The sequence below is a fragment of the Lithohypha guttulata genome (genome assembly GCF_036872675.1).
Source record: "Lithohypha guttulata strain CCFEE 5908 chromosome Unknown scaffold_3, whole genome shotgun sequence".
Lineage (NCBI taxonomy): Eukaryota > Fungi > Ascomycota > Eurotiomycetes > Chaetothyriales > Trichomeriaceae > Lithohypha > Lithohypha guttulata.
Window position 1 is genome coordinate 1,573,092 of NW_027042752.1, and position 26,953 is coordinate 1,600,044.

At 49.5% G+C, this 26,953-nt stretch overlaps 5 protein-coding genes across 5 annotated transcripts; 2 read left to right on the plus strand and 3 right to left on the minus strand.

The window, feature by feature from the left end:
* Positions 1-1,786: 1,786 nt before the first annotated feature.
* PKS1 (polyketide synthase) lies at positions 1,787-8,374 on the plus strand (the record flags this gene model as incomplete). The annotated part of the gene is made up of 2 exons (XM_064898703.1): positions 1,787-2,064; positions 2,113-8,374. The coding sequence occupies 2 exons, from the start codon at positions 1,787-1,789 to the stop codon at positions 8,372-8,374; spliced, it is 6,540 nt and encodes a 2,179-aa protein (XP_064754660.1).
* A 2,142-nt stretch (positions 8,375-10,516) lies between these two features.
* LTR64_004357 (uncharacterized protein) lies at positions 10,517-11,290 on the minus strand (the record flags this gene model as incomplete). Its single annotated transcript, XM_064898704.1, has 1 exon — positions 10,517-11,290. One exon carries the CDS (start codon positions 11,288-11,290, stop codon positions 10,517-10,519), a length of 774 nt encoding a protein of 257 aa, XP_064754661.1.
* Positions 11,291-12,316: 1,026 nt separating this feature from the next.
* Positions 12,317-14,207, minus strand: LTR64_004358 (uncharacterized protein; the record flags this gene model as incomplete). Its single annotated transcript, XM_064898705.1, has 5 exons — positions 12,317-12,728; positions 12,778-13,372; positions 13,421-13,624; positions 13,674-13,993; positions 14,044-14,207. 5 exons carry the CDS (start codon positions 14,205-14,207, stop codon positions 12,317-12,319), a joined length of 1,695 nt encoding a protein of 564 aa, XP_064754662.1.
* Positions 14,208-16,756: 2,549 nt separating this feature from the next.
* On the minus strand, positions 16,757-19,945 carry LTR64_004359 (uncharacterized protein; the record flags this gene model as incomplete). The annotated part of the gene is made up of 1 exon (XM_064898706.1): positions 16,757-19,945. The coding sequence occupies one exon, from the start codon at positions 19,943-19,945 to the stop codon at positions 16,757-16,759; it is 3,189 nt and encodes a 1,062-aa protein (XP_064754663.1).
* A 1,913-nt stretch (positions 19,946-21,858) lies between these two features.
* On the plus strand, positions 21,859-26,563 carry SNQ2_2 (ATP-binding cassette transporter snq2; the record flags this gene model as incomplete). The annotated part of the gene is made up of 4 exons (XM_064898707.1): positions 21,859-23,744; positions 23,835-24,138; positions 24,184-25,645; positions 25,695-26,563. 4 exons carry the CDS (start codon positions 21,859-21,861, stop codon positions 26,561-26,563), a joined length of 4,521 nt encoding a protein of 1,506 aa, XP_064754664.1.
* Between the last annotated feature and the right edge of the window lie 390 nt (positions 26,564-26,953).

Below are 26,953 nucleotides of genomic sequence, written 5' to 3' on the forward strand. Positions count from 1 at the left end.
CAGACTATCGGAAGTGGCTGAACTTAGCCAAAGAACACGGACTGTCGAGCAAGGTCAAGAACACAAGCGTTTTAGACTGATCGGATAGTCTCCACAAGTAGATTCCAGTGGCTCATTAAACTCCTACTCCCCTGAACAGTTCCTGCCCCTTTTGACAGATAACGTCAAAAAACACCTGAGGCTCGTCTCATTTTCCGCTTAGCTTCTAACAAGGGCACGGGAATGTATCCAGGTTGATATTAAATCCAAGGTGATCCACATAGATACACTTCATCGATCAAATTCCCGCGTTAGTGCTAGAAGGACTTAAAGGACCTAGTTCGGTTCGAGGCACATTGCTCTAGTATCTGAGGTGTGTAGTCTATTCCAGAAGAGTCGCATTACTATCATATGCGATAGCAGTATCAGGATAAGACATCTTCTAGGCGAAGCCTGCCGGGGGTTTTGCCAATGCCCAGTTAGTATGTTACGATGTGGTTGCAATTTACAATACACGTCAAGTATCAGATTCTAGCTGTCGTGGATATGACTGACTGGAATACTGTGAGAAGAATTGAAAAGGTACTCACGTTTGTAATGGGAGTGTAGACCTGATATTGTCCTTCAGTTCTCACTGATCCCAGGTCGATGCCTCGAAAGAAGATGTCGTGAGCAGTCCTAGATGTGCACTTCTATACAGCATGATACCAGCCTCGTACAAGCTGGCATGCCGAGTCTGCCACGATCTGCATCATTGCTTAGCTACATATATAGTCCTTTACTACTCATCCTTAGGTAGAGTATCATATAGGCTTAACGTCCGTGGACTCCACGCTCCCGATAACAGACGGTTTACTGACAAGCACGAGGGTGGTTGCGAGTGGTTGGCCACATGTTAATCAGTACGAGCTCGTGGGACTCGTTGTTCATACTCTTTTCAGCTCTACCATTCCCCGCTGCTGACAGTGTACTGTAGATCCAACCACGATGAGCTGTTCATACACTGCTGCCGCTAAAGACGATGCCCAGCCGTGAAAGCAAGAAGACGCATCGTCGGACGAGATTCACAAAGGAAATAGTGCGGTGTTCCTGTTGTAAGAAGCTTATCTGGTCAGCAACATGTACCATTGCATGTGGAAAGAACTTTGGCTTGAGAAAGCCTGCGTATCGATGTAGTACAGCCATGCAGTATGAGGACTAGATGAATACGGTACCCTGGATGCGAGGAACTTCGCTAGTGTATCGCAGCCTCAACCACTTTGCAGCACTAGGTTGCGGCTGAAGTTGAATCACGAAATCCGAGTGGCCAACTTTTGTTGTCGCTGCCAAAAATAAAGGGGAGGAAGAGGCTTGGTCCAAGGCCTTGGGGCTTTAGCGTGTCCGAAAGTGAGACGTTTAAATTACATGCTAGTCTCGATCGGTCCACTTTATGGGCGCCTTGACTGAAATGAACCACAGTGTGCTTTTCACCTGGGTCGGCTACCGAATATTATTGTAATGGCAAAATTGGATGGAACGAGAATCACACCCTGATGGTAAGACCCAACACCCAAAGCGAGGAAACCTCACTAGCGCAGATTTGGGATCCTCTGCCGCTGAATGAATTTCCAGTGCAATCGTCGCGCACAGGTGAGACCCCACAAGGTACGCCTGGAGTTGACCCCTGCTGGTCATGGATCTATTTTCGATAGGAGAGGAGCATATGCTTCCCCTAAGACATATGTATAGCTGAGATCAGCTCTTGTCTCTCTTTCCTGTCCGTTAAGAAACGCACCCGAAGTACGTCGACATTCATTTGATATACACAATGGAGGAAGTCTACGTCTTCGGTGACCAAACGGCAGACTGCCGGGCGTTCTTCACAAAAGTCTTTCCAAGAAAGGACGATGTAGTATTACAGGCCTTCCTGGAAAGAGCAAGTGAAGCCGTCAGAGTCGAGAACCGGACGAGATCACATCCTTCCAAAGCAGTTCCCGATTTCAACACAATACAAGAATTAGTCGATCGTTATTACAGCAGCGAGCACAAAGATGCCGCCATCGAAAGTGCTTTACTTTCCATTTCTCAATTTTGTCATTTTTTTGGGTAAGCCGAGCCACAACCAGCTCAAGAACAGCCACTGACAGCGAACAGAGCATTTGAAGAGCGTACACCAACATATATATCACCTAATGCAGATGCCAGACTCGTTGGTCTGTGCACTGGTCTAATAACCGCTACCGCAGTTTCCTGCGCCGATTCTCTTACCGCCCTCCTTCCCCTCGCCACCGAGACCGTACGAATTGCTTTCAGAGCTGGAGCCCATGTTGGAAAGGTTGCCCAACAGCTTGAGGTTGACTCTGAGAGCAAGTCCTGGTCGACACTCGTGGCCACAGATGAGAAATCCGCTCTGGCAGCCCTGGAAAGCTTCCATGCGGAAAAGAACATCGCTCCCGCAAACAAGCTATGGATCTCCGCATCTTCAGCATCTTCCGTCACTATCAGTGGCCCTCCCTCCACAAAAGCTCGCTTGTTCGAGACCTCGGATTTCTTCCGCTCGAAAAAGAATGCCGCCGTCCCTGTTTACGCCCCTTACCACGCAAACCACCTACACTTGGAGAGTGACGTCCAGAAGATTCTCCGACCGCAGACAAAGGAGATCTTTGGCGCTCAGTCTCAAAAATTCCCAATCTGCTCCAGCATTTCTGGCAAGCCAATCCAAGGCAAGAATGGTTTGGAGGTGCTGGAGGAGGCTCTCAGAGAAGTCATTCTCGAGCCAATTCGCTGGGACAAGGTTCTGAAGTACATTGTCTCCGGCAACCCATCCGAGGCCAAGGTGTTCGCTGTCGGAGTGACCAACCTCACCAGCAGCATCGTCTCTGCTCTCAAAGCCACTGTATCCCAAGTCACTGTGGAAGATCAGTCGAAGTGGACATCAGTAGCTCCTGCAGGTACCAAGCAATCCAAGCGTGAAGCTGATATTGCTATCGTTGGTTTCTCGGGTCGGTTCCCTGATGCTGCCAATCACGAACTTTTCTGGGATCTGCTCGTCAGAGGTCTGGACGTCCACAAGCCAGTTCCTGCCGACCGTTTCCCAGTCGACTCTCACGTTGATCCCTCATCGAAGAAGAAGAACACCTCGCACACGCCATTCGGTAACTTCATCGAGAACCCTGGCCTTTTCGACGCTCGATTCTTCAACATGTCTCCTCGAGAGGCCGCGCAAACTGATCCTATGCAACGTTTGATCATGACCACCGCCTACGAAGCCATGGAAATGTCTGGTTTCGTTGCCAATCGAACACCTTCTACTAAACAAGACAGAATTGGCACTTTCTATGGTCAGACCTCTGACGATTGGCGTGAGGTCAACGCTGCCCAAGACATCGACACCTACTTCATCTCGGGTGGTGTCCGAGCGTTTGGTCCAGGTCGCCTGAACTACTTCTTCAAATGGAGCGGACCCTCTTTCTCGGTCGATACTGCCTGCTCTTCCAGTTTCGCTGCTATCAATGTCGCTATCACGTCTCTTCGAGCTGGTGAATGTGACACTGCTTTCACTGGTGGTGCCAACGTTCTTACCAACTCGGATATTTTCTCTGGTCTTTCACGTGGTCACTTCTTGAGCAGAACTGGCTCCTGCAAGACTTGGGACAATGACGCCGACGGCTACTGCAGAGGCGATGGTGTTTGTACCGTCATTCTGAAGAGATTGGAGGATGCTGTATCCGACAGAGATCCAATTCTGGGTATTGTTCGAGGTATCGGCACCAACCACTCTGCTCAGGCTGTCTCCATTACACATCCTTGTGCCGAGAATCAATCATTCCTGTTCGACAAGGTTCTAAAGGAGTGCAACGTCCCATGCAACGATGTCAACTACGTCGAAATGCACGGAACTGGTACCCAGGCTGGTGACGGCATCGAAATGGAGTCTGTCTCCTCTGTCTTCGCTCCTCGAACGGGTCGAAGACGCCCAGATCAGCCACTCTACGTCGGTGCCGTGAAGTCTAACATCGGCCACGGCGAAGCTGTTTCTGGTGTCTGTGCTTTGATCAAGGTTCTCCTCATGATGCAGAAGAGTATGATCCCTCCTCACACAGGTATCAAGAAGCAGATCAACAAGAACTTTGCACCAGATCTAAAGGAGCGTGGTGTCAACATTGCTTTCGAGCCAACACCTTTCCCACGACCAGCTGGTGGCAAGCGTATTACCTTTATCAACAACTTCTCAGCTGCTGGTGGTAACACAGCTATGCTCTTGACTGATGGTCCTGAGATCCGAAGAATCCCAACACCAGACCCTCGCTCTACTCAGGTCGTCACCATCTCTGCTAAGTCTCTCGGTGCCATGAAGAAGACTCTCGCCAAGTTCGAGGCATATGTGAACGCTACTCCTGAGCTTGGTCTTGCTGACCTGGCCTATACCACCAGTGCTCGACGATCGCACTATACATACCGAGCATCATTTCCTGTGCAGACTGTTGCGCAGCTCTCATCGGCTCTCAAAGCCATTCAATCCGAGACACACAACCCAATCCCATTGGCTGCGCCTCAGATGGCTTTTGCCTACACTGGACAGGGTTCGCAATACACTGGCATGGGCAAGAAGTTGTTTGAGACATCCCAGCAATTCCGAGGTGATATCGAAGAGTTTGATGAGATCGCTATTCGACAGGGTCTGCCTTCAATCATGCCTCTCATTGATGGCAGCGTCGAGGTGCAAAATCTGCCTCCTACTGTTGTGCAACTTGGTATGTGCTGCATCCAGATGGCATGCACTCGTCTCTGGTCTACATGGGGTGTTGAGCCAAGCGTCGTTATTGGTCACTCACTTGGTGAGTATGCCGCTCTTCAAGCTGCCGGTGTTCTCTCAGTGGCTGATACCATCTACCTTGTCGGAAAGCGAGCGTCTCTCCTCGAGAAGAAATGCACTGCTGGCACTCATGCCATGCTCGCTGTTCGATGCCCAGTTGCAGGGCTTCAAGACGTCGTCGCAAACAGTGAAGGCAAGATCGAGATTGCCTGCATCAATGGTGTCTCGGATACTGTTCTTTCAGGAACCATGGCCGACATTGATGAGGTCGCACAGAAGCTGGCTGATGCTGGTCAGAAGTGCACCAAACTCAAGTTGCCATTTGCTTTCCACTCTTCCCAGGTTGACCCAATCCTTGAAGACTTTGAGAAGCTTGCTGCCAACATTACTTACAACGCCCCACGTGTGCCAGTCATCTCTCCTCTGCTGAGCGACGTCGTTACCTCTAGCGGCGTTTTTGATGGCCTGTACTTGAGCCGACACTGCCGCAAGACAGTCGATTTCGTAGGCGGTCTTGCTGCGGCAATGTCTTCCTCGACCATCAGCGAAACCTCGCTCTGGCTCGAGGTTGGTGGACATCCATTGTGCGCAAGCATGATCAAGTCTTGCCTCTCCACTTCGACCCTGCCGACCATGCGACGAGATGACGACCCATGGAAGATTATCTCTCAATCCATGGCTACTCTCTATACTTCTGGCAAGCCATTGAACTGGAATGCATTCCACAAGGAGAACGATCAACTCCGTGTCATCCACGACATGCCTTCTTATGGATTTGACGAGAAGAACTACTGGCTCCAGTATAGTGGTGATTGGTTGATCTACAAGGGCGATTACCCCAAGTCCAAGGCAATCGAGGCTGCACCTGCCCCTGTTGCTGCTGCCCCAGTCAAGCCACGAAAATGGCTATCCACTGGTGTTCAGGGTATCGTGTCCGAAGACATTAAAGGACAGACTGCGACTGTTATCGCCGAATCTGACTTTGCCGATCCAAAGCTGTTCCCTGTCATCTCTGGCCATCTCGTCAACGGCTCGGGTCTGTGCCCATCGACTCTGTATGCTGACATCTGCTACACTCTCGTCGACTATGCTTACAAGCTACTGAGACCTGGTCAAGATGCTCACATCAACATTGGCACCATGGATAACCCCGCTCCTCTACTGCTCAAGAACATCAAAGAGCCTGAGTCACAGACCTTCAAGTCGTCCTGCACAGTTGATCTTGCCGCTGGTAAGGCTGACTTTACCATTACATCTTGGAACGGCAAGAAGGATGTGGTCCATGCCAAGTGCGTCTGTGTCTTCGAAGACCCAGAGACCTGGAAGTCCGAGTGGGCCAAGCAAGCTTACTTGGTGCAATCTCGAATTGACCTCCTCAAGCACAAGGTTGAGAACGGCGAAGCTGACAAGGTCAGCCGACCAATGGCCTACAAGCTCTTCACTGCTCTTGTTGACTACACTGATGCCTTCCAGGGCATGCAGAGTGTCCTCTTCGATGGTCCTGAATTTGAAGCTGCCAGTACTGTCAAGTTCAGACCTGGCGCTTCCGAGGGCAGTTTCTTCATGAACCCTTACATCATTGACAGCTTGTGCCACATCACTGGTTTCACAGTCAACGCCACCGTCAATCCCCAAGATGAGTGCTACATTTCCCACGGTTGGAGCAGCTTGCGACTTGCCGAGAAGCCACAGCTCGATAAGACCTACTCTGCTTACGTCAAGATGCAACCTGTTGCAGGTTCCAAAATGAGAGCTGGTGACGTCTGGATCTTCAACGACAAGAAGGAAGTCATTGGTGTCGCTGGTGGTATTCGCTTCCAGTGCATTCCTCGCAAGTTGATGGATGTCATGATGCCAAAGCCTAAGGGTGCCGCTGCTGCCCCAAGCACCAAGCCTGCTGTTGCTGCTGCTCCATCACCTGTCGCGTCACGAATTCCAGCTCCAGCTGCAGCTGCACCTACACCAGCGCCTAAGCCAGCTAAGGTCAAGAAGGAGAAGGCGCCAAAGCCCAAGAAAGCTCCTGCTGCTCCAAAGCCTGCTGGAGGTTTAGCACAGAAAGCCTTCGATATCATCGCTCAAGAGATTGACGTCGATCATGCTGAGCTTGTCGACAACGTGCAATGGGCGGATCTTGGTGTTGACAGTTTGATGTCTTTGACCATTTCGGGCAAGTTCCGTGAGGATCTTGATTTAGAGGTCGAAAGTAGCTTGTTCACCGATTATGCATCTGTCGGTGCTCTGCGAAAGCATCTGTCGGAGATGGCTGGACCCGCCGTTGCTGCCCCTGCTGACGACACTGACTCGACTGAATCAACTGATGGCGACTCCGAGAGTGAAGACGGCACAGTTGAGTCTGGTCTTACCACTCCTGAGCCCGAGGAAGTCGCACCTAAGGCTGAGACTGGTCGATCAGCAGCCGTTGAGTCCTACGCTGCTCCACCAGCAGCTGGTGGCGCTGACATGATTGAGACTATCAGACGTGTCATTGCTCAAGAAATGGAAATGGAGCTTGATGAGATTGTTGAGACCACAGATCTTAGCAACCTTGGCATGGACTCGCTCATGGCCTTGACTGTCCTTGGCAAGCTCCGTGAGGACCACGACATCGACCTTGATCCAACCATCCTGGCCGACAACCCAACTCTTGGTCATCTTCGAAAGGCTCTCGGACTTGAGGCAACTCCAGCTCCACCTAAGAAGACTGCTGAGCCAGCTAAGCCAGTCGCTGCACCTGTTGTAACTGCTACTCCAGCTCCTGCTACCCCAATCCCAATCGTGGTCAACATGCCTCCGGCCACATCCGTCCTGCTTCAAGGTAACCCAAAGACTGCCACCAAAAACTTCTTCCTGTTCCCTGATGGTAGTGGATCCGCCACCTCCTACGTCTCGATTCCAGCAATTGACAGCAAGAACCTCGCAGTCTATGGCCTCAATTGCCCGTTCATGAAGGATCCTACTAGCTACACATGTGGTATCGAAGGCGTATCCAAGCTCTATCTTGAAGAAGTCATGCGCCGTCAACCCATCGGACCATACATCCTCGGCGGTTGGTCTGCTGGAGGTGTCGTCGCCTATGAAGTCGCCAAGCAGCTGTCTCAGCTGTCCAAATCAAACCCTGACAAGAACTGGTATGTTGAGAAGCTCATCTTGATCGATTCACCATGCCCAGTAAAGCTCGAGCCCCTGCCAGCTCGTCTCCACCACTTCTTTGACGAGATTGGTCTTCTCGGAACTGGTACCGGCAAGACGCCTAACTGGCTCTTGCCTCATTTCGAATACAGCATCAAAGCATTGACTGCCTATCGCCCAGAGGCAGCCGAAAGAGCTGGATTCGTACCCCCGCCCACTCTTATGATATGGGCAACAGATGGTGTGTGCGGAAAGCCAGGCGATCCAAAGCCACCACCACAAGCCGATGACCCAAAGAGCATGAAATGGCTCTTGGAGAACAGAACTGACTTCGGCCCTAATGGCTGGGACAGACTACTCGATGTCAAGAAATGCAAGATGGTTACTATCAAGGGTAACCACTTCACCATGATGAAGCCACCTGTTGCCAAGGCAGTTGGACAGCAAATTCGTGAAGCCATTCAGGGCTAAGCAACCACACGAATGCTATCCATTACCTTGTTCAATCAACATGATGCCTGTTTGACTACTGCAACATTGTTTCAATAAATACCAGAATAGACCAGGATATGTTTGGGATTTATTGGAGAACTACACTATTTGGACATTGATGAGAGAGATTTAACCTCATTGGCAGGCGCGTTTGGACGATGTACAGTCATATGAAGAAGAGTTGGAATGCTTTGATGTATCTTCTGACTTTGCGAAAGCATTTGGCTCTACTATCGATGGGAAGAACTTATAGACAGCAAGATTGCGAATTGTTTTACGATATTTTGGGAAGGTGTTGGGACATTTGGACCAGTGATAACCACTGAAGGATGCTTCGGGCGAATCGCCTGGCTCTTTTAGCATCTGTGTTTGATAGTACTATGTATGTTGGCAATTAAAGCTCCAGTTACCAAAAACGAGTCTTCTGCTTGGATTTAACTTAATCACTACGTGTTGAGATACTTATCTGCTGCGACGACTGCTTGAATTTGCAGCACGCACGAATAGGGTGGTCGTCAAAAACGGCCGCTTACTTTTGTTGCGTGTGTTCGGAAGGATGCCCTGGGTGATAATACCAGCATGCCAGCTCTTCTACGAAAAAGCTATTCAGCAAAACGTTCTTCGCAGGACAAGCAACCAATCAAACATTCACTACCCTTCATTGTCGCAAAATCTCACCTCTCACCTGTTCGCCTGACAGTCAATGATGCACACGATAACCAGCGCACCACCACCTTCAATTGGCCCCATCCCGCCATTCACGCCAAATCCGAATTCTGACAGATGAGTCGATCTCTTTCTTTTTCCATCCAATGTCTCGAGCTCAAAGTCCGCTCTAACCGGCATCGTCATGATTTTGCTGTGGCATTCCTCCATCGGGAATCCGACTAGCTCCAACCGTTGTGCAGATTTCCGTTTGCGGATTGCGATGATGCGCTCATCTGGTGAAGAGCTACGTACCAAAGTACGTGCTATGGGGCTTTGAGCTTTAGGCTTCGGAGTGTTGGGTTGGGCCAGTGAGGTGAGAGGGGATGGAGAGGGAGATGTAATGACAGAAAGGGAGTTTTTGGGGTTGGCCGTTGTTAGTGTATGCGGTGGGGAATTCGGAGCGGGGCAGATCTGGTCCCGGAGCGGTGCGATGTTGTGCATATATGATGATGGAGGGCTAGATTTTGGATGTGAGTGTTAGTACGTACTTGATCTGTGCTTTATTCCTGCTTTTTGTGGAAGGGTTTGGGATACGATCAGGTTTGAAGTGGTATATTGTTTTATGTACATGGTTCATGTCAGGATGAAGACATGGACTGGAGGAGGGACTCTTTGGACAAGGGATGCAGTCAAGATATGCGGACTTTGTACGCTGTTAATGCCTGCACCTGTCTCAGTGTTGGCGATACTGGTGTTACTGTACAGTGTTTTGTCTCAAGGTCAGGGGTGATCATGCTATAAGTCTGTGGTGGCTTCGTTCTCGTGGCTCATGGTACGCGCGGGATTAGTGCTTGGCATTCCAGGTGGTAATCATTGCACGGGACAATTCCCTGTCCTCCATGAAATGTGCTGCCAACGGCAGTTAAATGCTTACATTCAGGCATAGACATTCACCGGCAGTATGTTCGATCTCGAAAATGACGTTGAGGAGGACGCCCTGGTTGGATAGCGCGGAAAGGCCATGAACGTGATGATCGCTGACGAGAACAATACTAATGCACCAGCGTAGCGCTTGGATCTTGCATTGGTTTTGTATGGTTCTGTTATGTCCTTGTTACGGTTCTGCTGTGGTTCTGCTATGATTTTGACGAGGTTGCAGGGAACACATAGAGACTCGACTAGGAGGTGGTTGGCCGTTGAGGGCATGCTGGATTACAGACCGAGCAGATACCACACAGTCTTGGACGTCGATTCTGTCTTGTATAGTCAAGTACTTCCTTGAGTACTGTGCAACCCAACCACCACGATCGCCTTCTGCGTATCGGCCACGATGCAGCCGTACTGAGGCCACGTGCCATCTTCTCTCGTGTGTAGATGTTCGTCTCTTCACTTGGAGACTGCTCCATACGTACTGGTAAGTCCAACGCCTATCGTCACGTACTTATAACATGATGAGCGGAAAGTGGTTAGATCTTACATCTTCCTTACCACCGCACATTCGACTTCAATCTTCACACTCTTTACATAATTTACCCAGCCTGGGAATTGTGCGTGTGCACTAACCTCAATCCTACAGCCACCTTTCACCTCCCGGATCATCCTTCTGGTTCCCTCATCTTCACTCTCTAAATCCCACTGAACCACGTGTTCTCTGAAGTCCTTCCCTGCATGGATGTTAGTTGCGATGCGCTGAGCACCATATTTGTAGCGCTCCTCGTGCGCCAAACACAGATCCACATGCTCCGGGTCGAGGGCATTGCGATGTTGACAATCGACAGGTACGTTCTGGTAGATGGTTTCAATGTCGGCAAGATTATCAGGATCCAGACCACGGATGCCTGCCTCGAACCAGGTGTAGGATCCTCTGTACGTATCGTGATCCTCGGGGTAGGAACTCCAACCTTGATCGCGACTCACTGTGATGAGGCGGATGAGGCGGATACTGTTCCGAGGTAGGTGTGGTGGAATAACAAGTGCGGCTTGCAGCTTGCGCGATTGAGGTTCAGCTATCCTGTCAGGGTGGAGGGAGGTCGCGACAACTATCGGGTGCCAGAGTTCGGCATGGTCTAGGATCATTGGCACTAGGTCTGCTGGAAGACGAGTTCGAAGAAGCAGGGCGATACGGATAATGCTTGTGACGTGGTCCTCGTCGTCTGATGGCTCATGGTTCGGCGTGATGTTGGATGGCGATGGGCGCAGAATGTACTGATCGAGCAGCTGATTGAAGGCTCTACGCAGGTAGTCCATTGTGTAGTATAAGTTTGAACTTGTAGTGTATGTAAGTCAAAGCTGTGTAGTTGGAGAAGATTGTTTCTTCGCTAATAAGTACCTGGCGTATTGATCCTGGACACCCGTCTTGGTAGAGATTTGTTGAGGTCGCTCGGTGGTGCCACGAATTATCTGCTTGAGAGCAATACTACCAGTTTTCCTGTTGGTTCAAAGTCGCTTCCGATCCTGCAATGCGAACAATGTCTGGCCAGGTGAGCGTCCTTAACAAGGGGAGGTCTTGGTGAGGTTGATTATACTGCGCATCTGGCACCGTGATCCAACCGTAGCTTTCAGTGCGCACTTGCCTCGTCACACCTTCTCAGTCAGGTGACAGGTGTGCGCGTCCCTAGAACGCCCTGAACTTGAAGTTTGTCACGTTCTGGCTCGGATTATAGTTGACCAAGCCTAGAGTGGCGCATATCGTCTGATTGAGAAGGTGTGACGAGGTTCACATTGATCTCCTTATCACCGCCCTGCTTGCATGGGGTCCCAATTCTTCAATAGAGGAATTGTCACGTATTGGCATATATGCTACGGACGTCCACCCGGACCTATCCTTTTGACTCAATGCGTAATTGATTTCCCTACGCACCTGCGGGAAAATCCCAAGACCTCTGTTGGACGCCTGTGCCCTACGGCCTCAATTCTTCAATGAACACATTGTTGTTGGCATCCGTACTACGGGCGTCCACCCAGGCCAAAATGTTTACTCCGTAAATCAGGCGTGCTTGGCCTCATATTCCTCTTCCAAGGTTCAAGGCCTTGTGGAAAGTTCATAGAGTCCTTGCATATTTTGCTTGGACAAACAAATCCAATTCCGTGAAGTATTATGTTGTCATTCTATGAACAGCCACCGAATTTTGTATTCTCACACAATAGGGCTTGTCTGGAAGACCAGATACGTAAAGTGACAATGTTTTACATTATCGTCAAGTGTTAACACTCTTTCATTTGTACCGAATATCAAAGAAGGATGTCGACATCTTGCACACCGTCCTTGTCTGACTAGTATTCTCGCACGCCGGCCTTGTCGAGAGTAGTCTTCTCGTGGTTAGCGATAACAGACATATCTGGGCTGAAGGCATCTTCAACACCAACATTGGCGCGGGTAACACTGCCTCGTCGGTCATCAATAGTGCCATTGTGGTAGTGTTCCTTGAGATCGTCATCACTGTCAGTACGAGGATCTGGCTTCTTGAGGTCAACATCAAGAGCTTCGTCGTTGAGCATCTGGGGATTGAAAGCCAAGGCGCCCTTAGGAATGAAGGTGGAAGAGAACACAACAAGCGAGATGATGGTGAATTGAACGCCAGCGATGTTTCGGATGGCTGGTCGAATGTCTCTTTGCGCAGTATAGACACTGTCGATATATCTTCCGAGTAGAGGGTTGGCAATCGCATAAATGACGATATATGTGCTGGGAAATGTTAGCCGGATTTCGCGGTGACGAAGACACTGATACATACCTGTACAAGCAAGCCATGACGGATCCAAGAGCGGAAACATCCGTGTGCTGTGATTCGAGTCTTGCCAGGGAAGCTTGGATATAGGCAGCCAAGGATACATCACCTGCAGCCCAACCGAAAGAAATAGGAATAAAGGTTCCAGCCACTTTCCAGGCCTCGTTGACATTGCCTCGTGAAGGATACCAATATGGTAGATACCATACGATGAGTAAACTCAAAGCATCCAGTCGAAGCCATGGGATTGGTGTTTGGATGAAGTTCGTGAAGACGAAGACGAACGCTGCACCGAGCAACTCACCGAAGTTACTTCCTCCCACCATAATTTGTGACCACGCGCTGTTTCCGAGGTATCGTCGTGCAATAGGGGGAGCAATACCATTTTCCAGATACCTGTGGCCATAGAGGGCAACGGAGTAACCGGGAAGCAACCAAATATATCGCCTGTTGGTGAGGAGAATCTTGCCACCAACGTACACGGACTTGCCGAAGAAGAGAAACCCCTCCACGACCAGCATGAAGTAGTTCTTCTTTTCCGCCTTCTCCAAGTGTGTTCGCTTGGTGTAGTTGAGGTTGCTGATGAAGAACCAAACAATCGCTGGTCACTGTCAGTTCGGGTGCCTCCCAAGAGGTCAAGTCAACTTACATGCACAAGTAAAGAAGATTGGTGTAATGATGAAGCTGTAGTTGTTTCCGAATCGAGGAATCAACGCCAAGGCTGTGCAGAAAGCACCAGCAGTACCAGCAATTTCGTAGAAAATGTGCACCAAAGCGTCCATACGACGAAGCTTCTGAACGTTGCCACCAACAATATCTCTAGGAATGACACGACGGATCAATTCGACCATACCTGACGCGAGTTAGCAATGGTTCCACAATACCTGGCTCACGTGACATACCATAGGCAATACCCGAAATGCAGTAGATCGGGATGATCGCATCTGTGTTGTAGTAACCGTAGTAGCCAAAGTCGTCTTCATTGGTTGCCCTCCAACCAGCTGGCTTGAAAGTTCCACCAGTAGAAGCATCGACAATCATGAGGATGGCTGTGAGAAGACCGAAGCAGAAGATAGCAACGGCCAGAACAAGCTTGGTCGGGAACCGCTTGATGAGAGGGCCGATCAAAATTGATCCCACACATTGAAATGCTTGGTTAAGACCCTGGAGCAGACCAACACGCTCGAAGGTCTTTGCTGATGAATCACTTCGCCAGGCCTCCCTGAGAAATGCGTCAGCTCAGCACCACCCCATCCAACTCGTATCACTCACCAGTCGTATCTGTTAGTAGCGAGTGCTGTAATAGAACCGTTGAATGCCTCAAGACCAAACTTGTATAACATAATACCCAGGATGTAGATAGCAATGTTCCTCTTCTCCTCAGGGCTGAACAGCTTCCAGCTCCCTGCTACCTCACCGAAGTTGAGTTTGCCCATGATGCCGGCTTAGTGATGAGATCTGTTACTCGAAGTATGGCTATGAGTGATCTCTATGCCTGTAACACAAAGTTCAAGGGACGAGAAGTCAAAGCTTTGATATACCTCAAGACGCCACATTGAGGTCATCGCATCTAACCACTCTCGGTCTCTGGTCATTGGACGGCATCATAGTAAAAACGACGCCAGAACATCCTCTGCAAGACGTATAGATGTACAAAGTAAGCACGAATAGAACGAGTTTGGCAGGAAACGTGTCTTTCCCATATCTCGATCAGCATCACTGACTTGGACCAAAAGGTCTAGTTTGTACTGTAAGAACGTCTTGGCTTGATGGGCCGACCGACTCAGAGCGGCGGAGGCACGAGAACAAGACTTTTTCGAGCTTGGCAATCGAGGTAAAGTCTCCTGAAGCGGCGAAAGCATTTCTTGGCGGCAATCTTAGGCTGTGTACAAGCATTGCATCATGGCCAATCATAAAGTCAAAGCTGACCACGTGTTGACTGCATTCACGAAACTTCGTAGTGCCTTGCGTTTTTCAAGCATACACCAAGCTGCTATCAGCCCTCAATTGTGGAATGTGTAGAGTCTTGTTCGGGGTAGGCAACAATAGACGCCCTCAGACGGGCTTTAAACCACCAGTGCGGGCTATGCAATTTGAGGAACCACCCATGTCGCTTTTGCAAAGCCATAATGCGTGGAAGCGGATTGACTGCCAAAATGCTAGTCATGGACGTAATTTTGTCGAAAATCGACTATTCGTTATGAGTGGCATGAGACGCGTGAACCTCGAAGCAGAATTTCTGCGGAGGACGCCTGCAATCAGCCTGGTCAAAGACATTGAAAACGTGCCTCTTTTGACGCACTACTTGGTCACATCAGATGATGCGACACTGAGCATGTGCGTGGGCAGTAGTAAAAGCCAACATTCATGCGCGCGGTGATATAGCGCCATAATGAATGTGCTGCATTCGGCCTCCATAGGCTTCATGCCTGGATGGATGCGATTGACACAATCGAGCGGCGGCGTATGCAGAACGACGCAATGTCCTTCCGAACGATGTATCCATTCTGCAGACCAGTTTGAGCCTTCCACCCGATCTCGCTACGGGGTTCAGTCTCCAGCATCTTGTACTTGGACGTTTGAACTTTTTATTTACCACAATTGTGTAGAAATCGAATAGGTTTTGTGTCAATCAGCTCGATGCAGACGTGGACATCCTGGTCGAGTTTCTATTGGTATGCCGTTTGTGAAGGGTAAGGGGCGCAGAGTCCCCAATACTGCAAAGTCAGCCATCGGTGAGATGTGCAGAATTTGGACGATCATCTCGGAGTAGCACTTGTGGTGGGAGGTGGCAGAATCGTAATGAGGTCGATTGCGTGGATTGTAGGATCCAAGCACGTCCCCGTCAGGTAAAGCGACCACTCTGGTGGACGCCCGAACTCGAACGCTCGATCGGGACGTGCTGTGATCGTTCGCTAGGCCATAATTAGTGCGTGCGAGCATGTTTAACATCGAGGATGCACTCCAGCAGCTTATAGAGACTGCTGATCGTTCTCGACGCGACATGCTCAGCGTTGTCGCCTGCTGTTAGCCAGATGCGGGATGTCATCGTCAGATATCTCGGTCTGGCGCGATAGCCGAATGGAGAGGAGCGCAATACACCTGGGGGCGTGTTGTCACTCGTTCGATTATGCACACCACATTATGAAGTCCATAGGCCCAGAGCCATCCTGTGAAGGACGATGGTCATCCCATCCGCCCTAATGATCTACCCACTATTTCCGCACGACATGAACTGCTCGGCATTGATTGGTTGACAGCCTCGAACATGTTACGGTACTCGAGTAGCACACTCGAAGATCTGTATACGGTACATGTGCAAGGGCTTTGTAGATTGCCCTCCGAGGCATACTGCCGAGATCGAAGCAGGACCATCCTCGTTATACCTTCCTATTTCGAGACAGGAAGTCAGTCTTCTATGGTCGACTCCAGTTTAATGGTTGATGGTCTGTTTCTGGGTTCAAGTTGCTGCTATTGTCGACACTTGCGATATTACTGTCTCACCAAGATGACCACAGGTGTTGCTTCGAACACCACCAACATCCTACTAAGCAATTGAATATGAACATATCGCTAATCTGCTACGAACGTTTGATTAACTTAGCACGAATATTCTACTAAGTTAACACGAATACATCACTAACTTGGCACGAACGCGCAGGTTCTTGGTGTTACCAATAGTACTCCTTCTACCTCGTACCTCACCTCCTGCCAGTGCATAAGAGCACGCCTACCTACTTTCGCTTCGTCCCAGGTCCGGCCAGTCATTGCGACGCGCAAGGGATACACTCTACTGCCAGTCGAGTGCCCTCTATGACGAAGAGAGGAAGAAAGAAAAGAAGAAGAAAAAGTACACATGAAGGAAAGCCTCCACGAATTCACAACTTGGTGTTCACCCAACATTATGTTTCGTGAACCAGTCGTTCTCGTCTGGCCACGAGCACTGTTTTGTCCCCTCAGGTGCTGTTGAACAGCGTCACCTTCGTCAGATCAGAAGAATATCGAACTCAAAATCGCTTGTTTTTAATGCATAATTTTTCAATGTCTTCGGACCACAGCTTCCGGTACCCAGGCCATGATGATCGGCATCGAGTCTTACAACCACATAGTCCTTTTTCTTCCGGTGCAGCTCGTATGGATGTGTGCTTCCGTCAACGTCCTTCGTCGTGTAATGGCTGGCACTGAAGTTGAATCCCTGTTGCGCACCAAATTTCGCAGTCAATGATTTCTTGTCGGATATTGAACGCGAGGAACTCCCCGGGCGTCCGCCCGAGTCTCCAGTGGCATGCATACTCTCAAACTCATTATGCTCACTCTCTAGGGACTCTTGATTGGCGCCGACACACCCGAACGTGACCCACCGCACATCAGTGCGATTTCCTCCCTCCTGCGGGAACTCATAGTCTACCCACAAATCGTCTACACTCCTCCGCCAGTTCCCGAACTGTTGACTCATCTTCTTGTCCTTGTAGCTCTCGCCAGGCCCACGACCGAACCATGCGACCGTGTCAAACGGAGACGGCGTTGCGAACTCGAATCCGATCCTCGGAAGAGTTGAAGGTAAATTCTGCCCCTCTGGTGAGCCTTTACAACTGATGTGCACGCTTCCGTCACCTGAGAACGTGTACCTCGTAGTGGTATTGATGCACCAGCTGAGAGCTGGTGGTGCGATTTTTGCCTTTACTACTAGCACGACAGAGTTTGATGACGTCCACCAGTCCACGTTTTGTACATGGGTCTTTGCGAGATGTACGAGTTTATCTTTCCATTCTCGGCCGTCTTGTGGGCGATCGTTGTCTGTGAGTGCTCGGTAGAGTGTGAGTTCTGGGCCCATGTTGGCATGTATCATTTCTGTGTCATCTTTGCGAAAGGATGTAATCTTGCCGGAATGCAGCGAGAAGACGAAGCGGACAGTCTCGGCTGTGATCTCAAGCGTCGCTAGTGTGGGTCGGGACAATATTGGGGTGTACATAGTATTTGTCCTTAGAGGCGATAGTGGTACGGGACCTTCAACTTTCAGTTGGCTGGAGCAAACGAGATGACCGGCCTCCGCCCAAGGGGTTGCCCCCTTCAATCGAAAGTCCAACTGGAGATATCTCTCACCACCAGCACTATCCAAATCGAAATTCGTTGGAATGGCCACCTGACAACTTGTGTGTGGACCAATGTCCTGTTCAATATCTATCTGGCCTAGTAGATGTCTGTTGTTGTCGCCAACTAGTATAGCCTCACATCCAAGGTGGTTCAATGTGATAGTATCGTAGCGGTTGACAATAGTGAAGGTTTCACCCCGCAAATCCGAGACTTGGACAGGCTCAATAGCTTTGCTGTATTCAATCAAGCCAGGCGTTGGTGTATGATTCGAAAACAACACACCATCCATGACGAAATTATAGTCGTTAGGCTCATCATCGAAATCTCCTCCATAAGCATAGAATTCTTCACCACTCTTGGTCTTGCTGAGAAGACCGTGGTTCGCCCATTCCCAAAGCCATCCTCCTTGCAGTCGAGGATACTCATAGAACGAATCGATATACTCTTTGATAGCTCCTGGACCATTTCCCATCGCATGTGCGAACTCACAGAGAACTAACGGTTTGGTGAACTTTGGCTCTTTTGCAAACTCGATGATATCTTTGATTTGCGGATACATTCGTGAGAAGAGATCGACAGTCTGCGCTTTTGTGTCGGCTTCATAGTGAATGGGACGTGACTGGTCGATAGACCTGATTTCATCGTACATGGACTGGAAATTACAGCCGTAGAAGGCCTCATTGCCCAAAGACCACATCACAACACACGGATGGTTCTTGTCGCGCATTACAAGTCGTCGTGCTCGGTCGACATATTGCTCCCTCCATACAGGATTGTCGGAAGTGAAACGGGCGGCCCCCCGGGAGATCATGGTCATTCTATCCTGGAATGGTTTGGCCCTATGCTCAGCTGCCAAAGTCATTTCCTCAATTTCAGCGAAGCCGTGGCATTCAAGGTCCGCTTCATCCATAATCCAAAGACCTAGTTCATCAGCAAGCGAGTACAGGCGGGGATCAGAAGGTTGATGGCAAGTTCGGATGGCATTGATGTTGTGTTTCTTCATCATCAGTAGATCTTGCTTCATGAAGTCAAAGGGGACTGCCCGACCGTGCAGAGGATGATGTTCGTGTCGATTGACGCCACGGAAGACAATACGCTTTCCATTGACCTGATAGATACCATCCTTGATCTCGATACGTCGGAAGCCGACGTTGTAAACGACTGTCCTTGAGTTGAACGACAGCACGAGCTTGTACAAGTTCGGAGACTCGGCTGTCCACTTCAGTGGTGACCTTACCTGCTCACTGAAAGTCGTCCCAGCCTTCGTTACTGCTTGCGAGGACTCTAGAACGACTTCGCCCTTCGGACCAAGTAGTTTCAGAGCGATCGTTCCCGAACCTACAGTGTTCACCTCAACACGCAACTCGGCATTCTCAAAGTCATCGTCCAGCAGTGTTTGAACTCGAAAATCTTCAATATGGGCTTCTGGGAAGGCATGTAGATAGACATCGCGAAAGATGCCGCTAAATCTCCATTGATCCTGATCTTCTAGGTATGTCCCATCGCAATATTGGTATACCTGAACAGCGATCGTGTTCGTTTCAGATTCGTCAATCAGCGCAGTAACTTCAAACTCGGAAGCATTTCTCGATCCTTGGCTGTAGCCTACCTGCTGACCATTGATCCACACGTGGAAGGCAGAGTCTACGCCTTCGAATCTCAGCCGGAACTGATGACCTCGTAGGCGCAAGGGAATGTCAAAATTCCTGACATAGCATCCTGTCTGGTTATTGTCGAAAGGTGCATTTGGAGGATCAACGAAGACGGGATACTTGATGTTTGTGTATTGAGGATGACCCCATCCTTGTAGTTGCCAGATTCCAGGGACCTGTATGCCAGCCCATGTTGAGACATCGTATCCTTGAGCTGAAAACCCTTCTGATACCAGAAATGGGCTATTAGCATGCGCAAATTTCCAAGTACCACTGAGACAGAGGGCACATGCTTTCTTAATGTCATTGTCCAGGGCATCCTCCTCGTTGTCAAAAAGAAAAAAGTACGACCTTGGAGCCAACGTGCCACGGTGAATGACCTCTACATTCGACCAATCCGGCTTTGAGGCAGGAAATGTTGATTCCATTATCACTACAAAGAAGTTTGAATGAACTGACCGGAAGGAAACTCATTGCTGGCCTGTTCTGGTTCGTCATGCCGAGCGAAGTTGTTCAAATTCGTGCAATCAACAGTTGCTCTCGCCGAGAAGGTTACAGCTTATCAAATTGCTTATACACACGATCATGAACATGTTTTACGACATCGTTGGTCATGCATGCGTGCATGGGCTTGATACTATTGAGGTTGACATGCGACAAGGACGTGTCGGACGTTATAATTAAATGCTGATGCTAGCAGACTGTACACAATCAAACTATCAAGCGGAGATGCAGATAGAGCCGTAAGGGTCAGAGTACTTGCCAACAGGAAAGGGGTATAAACTGTTTGCATTGCTGTGTGTGCGAACGGGTTGAACGGGACAGCGCACAGACCTACCTACTGTGCACGCGTTGATGTATACTTAACGACTTGTAACACTCACCACCATGTCCAGTCGAGCCAGAGACACACCAGTAAAGGATTATCATACAGCACCGCTAAGCGCTTCCACAGTTGCCATGACTTCAAGTGTTCATCACGTTGTCCGAGCTCTTGTTGAGATGCTCAACGGCGTCCTCTCCAGTATCTCCGACATCCTACACTGGCCTATACGAATTTCGGTAGAAGCACTCAACGTCGTGCTGGACATCTTTCTCTTCGTTATTGAGTTCATGATTGGTGAGTTCCTTTCTGGTTGCCGTGCAAGGCACCAAGCGATGCTGACTCGTGAACGAAAGACCACATATTTTTACCTATTGGACTGGCCAGCCTATGCGTCTGGTGGTCTTTTGCTGCTCAGAAACGGACTAGGAAACAGCTGCTCTCCTTACCAGCTGACAAGAAGCGACAATAGAGATATCGGAGGATGTACAAAGACCGGGGGATATGTGCAAAGCGAGGCCGGAACAAAAAATGTGCGAGGCTAGAGAGCATTACTTGCAGGGCCTTTCCTGCTTTTTCCTGCCTTTTCCGTTGCACACGACCTTGGCGTGTTCCATACCAGGAACGCACTTATCGGAAAAGACAATGCCCCGCTGGAGGCGCAAATGCGAATAGCTTTCGAACACCGCAGGATGCTGTTCAACAACCGGAGATTAGCCAGACAGCGCACTAGGTAGTGGGACCGAATAGATAATCTAGCGGTCCGAGTCGCAAGTGCGCTGAGTAGAAGCCTTGTAATATGCGATGTCGACAAGGTATCAAGCACGCTGTTAATGTTAATGGTTGATATGTAATCATTTTCGTGACCACAGTGTCGACATCGGTAAGAAGGCGAAATGTAGGGGACACAATTTGGTTCCGAGCTGCAGCATTCCAGTTCGATGGGGAGAGCTTGAGTGGAGATTCCATGTTGTTCGGTTTCGTCCGACATCTGGACCGGAATGGTTCAGCTTCCCGCATCGTCTTCTTCAAGCTTCGCAGTTTTCCCGATCTGGCAAATTACTCGCATATTGAAGAGTCATGATCAAGGCACCATGTAGCCTAGTTGAAATGGCTTTCTTGGTTTTTGGAGGCTACCTCTACTGCATACTGGCGTGCAGCTGTGAAGCTCTTGAGTCATGATTGTTGGAGTCACATCCACAATCTGAACATCGTGCTAAAATGCACAAACGCTAAAAAACCGACAACCTTGCAGATGGGATCTACTAATGTTGTGTTTATAATTCATTCTCCCGAGTGTTCTTGCTCCGTCGTTGACGCGTGCTTCTCTGTTCGATCGCTCCTTCTCACCTCAGTTTGAGCAGGAAACCATTGTTCGTGATTTCGCCACTATGTAACAGTACACCGACGCCCGCCCTTGTTACAGCATACGCCCTGCCTGCCTAAGGCAATAGATGACCAGCTTGGAAAGTTATAAGTCAAGAGGCAATTGAGCAAGTAGCAATTTTATTCAACATCATGGCCGCACACATTGTTCACGAGACAACCGAGGCGGTGGATAAGGCACTTCAGCTCAACCACCCTTCTGAACAGCATGGAGCTACAGCTAACGATCATATCCAAGAAGAAACGTCGCCGAACGCTGACTCCACTGACTCCGACAGTATCGAGGACGCTCAGCCCGTTGACCACGAAAAACAGTCTCATTACCTCAAAGTCACTAACTCGCGTGGCTCGGTTCGTACTACCTCTGGAGTGGACGTCGAACAAGCTGAACGCGACTTTGCCAACCTGAGTAGAGAGTTGAGTCAAGAACATCACCGTCGAATGTCAAGGGTGACCTCCCGAGCATCAAACATCAAGGGTAGCCACGATATCGAAAAGGCTGTTACCTCAACCAGCAGGGCAACGAGAGACGACTGGAGTCTGGAGGACGTCCTTCGTGGAAATCGAGAAGCAGAGCTCGACGCTGGCATCAAACCAAAGCAGATTGGTGTCCTCTGGGAGAACCTGACTGTTCGTGGTCTTGGAGGTGTGAAAATCTTTGTCAAAGTGTTCCCTGAAGCTTTCGTGGACACGTTCTACGGCAACATCAAGAATCTTCTGGGCTTTGGGAAGAAAGGCAATGAATTCAATATTCTCAAGAACTTCAGAGGTGTGGCTAAACCTGGAGAGATGGTCCTGGTCCTTGGTCGGCCAGGATCCGGATGCACAACTTTCTTGAGAACTATCACCAATCAACGAATCGGCTACACAGGCATTGACGGCGAGGTCTTGTACGGGCCCTTCGATGCAAAAACATTCGAGAAGTACTTTAGAGGCGAAGCTACCTACAATCAAGAAGATGACGTACATCATCCGACTCTGACAGTGGGTCAGACCCTAGGTTTCGCGCTGGATGTAAAGACTCCAGGTAAGAGGCCAGCAGGGATGAGCAAGAAGGACTTCAAGGACAAGGTTGTTGCCCTGCTGCTCAAAATGTTCAACATAGAGCACACACGCAACACCATAGTCGGCAACGCGTTCACACGAGGCATCTCTGGTGGGGAACGCAAACGAGTCTCCATTGCCGAAATGATGGTCACTGGCTCGACCGTATGTGCTTGGGACAACTCAACGAGGGGTCTTGACTCCTCGACCGCAAGCGATTTCGCCAAAAGTCTGCGTATTATGACCAACATCTACAAAACAACGACTTTTGTCAGTCTCTACCAGGCTTCGGAGACGATTTACAAACAATTTGACAAAGTGATGGTCATCGATTCAGGCAGGCAAGTATTCTTTGGACCAACATCAGAGGCCCGAGTGTACTTCGAATCTCTAGGGTTTGCTCCCAAGCCTCGACAGACAACTCCAGACTACCTGACAGGGTGCACAGATGAGTATGAGCGGGAGTACGCCCAAGGTCGCAGTCCCGAGAATGCACCTTCTACACCCGATGGACTTGTAGAAGCATTCGACAAGTCAAAACTTTCAGATGCACTGCGCACGGAAATGGACAACTACCGGGAGGACCTCGAGAAGCAGAAGCAGATATATGAGAACTTTCAGGTGGCACATCGGGAAGCTAAACGGAAGTACACTGGCAGCAAATCTGTTTATTCTGTGCCATATTACCTCCAAATCTGGGCACTCATGCAACGACAGTTCATCCTCAAATGGCAAGATCGATTCACCTTAACTACATCCTGGGGGACGTCAATCATCATTGCGATCGTGATTGGTACTGTGTGGTTCAAGCAACCAGAAACTTCGGCTGGTGCCTTCACTCGTGGAGGTGCACTCTTCATTGCTTTCCTCTTCAATGCATTTAATGCATTCGCCGAGCTTGCAGCATGTTTCCTTGGGAGAGGTATAGTAAACAAACATCGTGCATACACTTTTCATCGCCCGAGTGCGCTATGGTAAGTCACCTCATAGTTCAGTACGGGCGTCTCCCCCCGTGGCCGGCTAGTTTTTGATCGAGACAATCCGTCAAGCTAATAATCTAACAGGATTGGCCAACTTGCGGTCGATACTATATTTGCATCTGTACAGATCCTCATCTTCTCAATCATTGTGTACTTCATGGCCGGACTGGTCCTGAATGCCGGAGCGTTCTTCACCTTCTACCTCATCATTGTTCTGGGCTACTTGTGCATGACTCTGTTCTTCCGAACTCTCGGTGTGCTGTCTGCCGACTTTGATGTCGCAATCAAATGGGCAGCATTGATAATAACCTTCTTCGTTGTGACATCAGGCTACCTGATTCAATGGCAGAGTCAACAAGTATGGTTACGATGGATCTATTATATCAATGTACGATGATGCCAATGTGCAATGATCAGTGCTAACTAATCACAGGTGATGGGTCTTGGCTTCTCGGCCCTCATGGCTAACGAGTTCAAGTTCCTCTCGATGAGGTGCACTTCAGAGTCCTTGATCCCCACAGGACCAGGCTACACCGACTTGCAGCACCAGGTTTGTACCTTGCCAGGTTCTCAAGCTGGTTCAGACATTGTCTCAGGTACCAACTACATAGAGGCTGGCTTCAGCTATTCGCCCTCAGATTTATGGCGCAATGTCGGAATTATCTTGGCTCTCATTGCCTTCTTCTTGTTCATCAACGCTACCGTTGGTGAACTCCTGAGATTTGGCGCAGGAGGTCGAACAATTACGTTTTTCGCCCGCGAGAACTCAGAAACAAAGAAACTCAATCAGGAACTCGAGGGGCGCAAGCAAAGACGACTAAACAAGAGCAGTATCGACGAATCATCGAAGCTGAATATTACTTCAAAATCCGTCCTGACCTGGGAGGGGTTAAATTACGATGTACCCGTGCCAGGTGGCACTAAACGTCTGCTCAGCGATATCGACGGCTACGTACGCCCAGGCGAGCTAACAGCCTTGATGGGCGCGTCAGGTGCAGGCAAGACGACTTTACTCGATGTCTTAGCTGCTCGAAAAAATATTGGTACGATCACTGGGGACATCCTTATTGACGGTACAAAGCCAGGTATTGCTTTCCAGAGAGGGACCTCTTATGCTGAGCAGTTAGATGTCCATGAATCGACTGCAACTGTCCGTGAGGCATTACGGTTCAGTGCTGATCTCAGACAGCCGTACGAAGTTCCAAAGGAGGAAAAACATGCATATGTCGAAGAGATTCTGTCTCTGCTAGAAATGGAGTCCCTGGCCGACGCCATCATCGGCAGTCCTGAAAGTGGACTTTCGGTTGAAGAGCGAAAGCGTGTCACCATCGGCGTCGAGTTGGCTGCTAAACCAGAATTACTACTCTTCCTGGACGAGCCTACCTCAGGACTTGACTCTCAATCTGCATTCAATATTGTTCGCTTCCTCCGCAAGTTAGCTGCTGCTGGGCAAGCAATTCTGTGCACCATTCACCAGCCTAACAGTGCATTGTTCGAACAGTTCGACAGGCTCCTACTCCTGCAGAGAGGCGGGGAGTGTGTCTACCAGGGGCCTGTCGGGGAAGACGCTGTCACTTTGCTGGAGTATCTTGCTCGACATGGTGCCTTCTGTCCTGAGGACATGAATCCAGCTGAGTTCATGCTCGACGCAATAGGCGCGGGTATCGCACCACGAATAGGCGACAAAGATTGGGGCGAGATCTGGCGCGAAAGTGATGAGCAAGCGGCTATCAAGCACGACATTGTCGCCATGAAGGACCAGCGAATGAAAGAGATCGCAGCAGAGCCCAAGCTCCCTGAAAAAGAATATGCATCACCTCTGTGGCACCAAATTCGCATAGTCTCGTGGCGGACACACCTCTCCTTCTGGAGGTCGCCTCAATATGGCTATACGCGTAAGTCATACCCCATGTATTTCAGTACGACACTAACCTCTCCGTACAGGTTGGTTTAATCAAGTCATTATAGCTCTTATCACCGGCCTTGCCTTTCTTCAACTGAACGACTCACGAGCGTCTCTACAATACCGAGTATTCGTCATCTTCCAAGCCACCGTTGTTCCAGCATTGATTCTAGCGCAAGTCGAGATCAAGTACGATCTTGCACGGCTCATTTACTATCGAGAAGCAGCCGCCAAAGCGTACCGACAGTTCCCATTCGCGTTCGCCATGGTGTGCGCAGAAATGCCATATACAATATTCTGCACGATCTCGTTCTTCCTCCCGATCTACTACTTACCCGGTCTCCAAGGTGCGAGCGATAGAGCTGGATATCAGTTCTTCATAATCTTCATACTAGAGGTCTTCTCTACAACTTTGGGCCAGACGATTGCGGCACTCACACCTAGCTCGTTTATCTCGAGCTTACTGAACCCCTTCGCCATCGTCATTTTTGCCCTTTTCTGTGGCGTCACGATTCCGAAGCCACAGATTCCCAAATTTTGGCGTGTCTGGCTGTACGAGCTCAATCCAGTTACACGCCTTGTGTCTGGAATGGTAACGACTGAGCTACAGGGACGACAGGTCGTGTGTACGCCGAACGAATTCAATTCATTCCCAGCTCCGCCTAGTACGACATGCGGTGAGTATATGGCAAACTTTTTCGCAGCTGGCGGCGCCGGATACATACAGGATCCCGGCTCGAGTGGGACTTGCAATTACTGCGCTTTCGCCACAGGTGAAGAGTTCTACCGTCCATTCGGGCTATCTTATGACGATCGCTGGAGAGACCTGGGCATCCTGGCTGCTTTCATTGGCAGCAATCTGTTTTTGCTTTTCCTTGGTAGCAGATATTTGAATTTTAACAGGAGATAGTTTATCTATGGTGAATGGTGGACAAATCTTAGCAGAGTAAGGAACATAGCAAGGCGTTATTGCGTCACGAACAATGCCCATGTTATCAGCATCTGCAAGAAAGTCGTTAGTGTTACCTGAGGCACAAAGCTCTTCAGCAAGCAGTGTTCGTTACTACTTTACCATGTCTGATTTGAGGTATAATGTCTCCTGCGACACTAGTAATTCTTACGGAGCGGAGACTTCTTTCAGCTCTAAGGGTAGAGAGAGACAAGTGAAGTATCACGATCTAACAATGAACACAAGACGAACCAACGATGAATTGGGAATGACTGAGATGAAGCGAAGACGTGAAGATCATGGTCACAACAAAGTCTCTAGTACAGGATTGAATATTACAGGTTGATATTA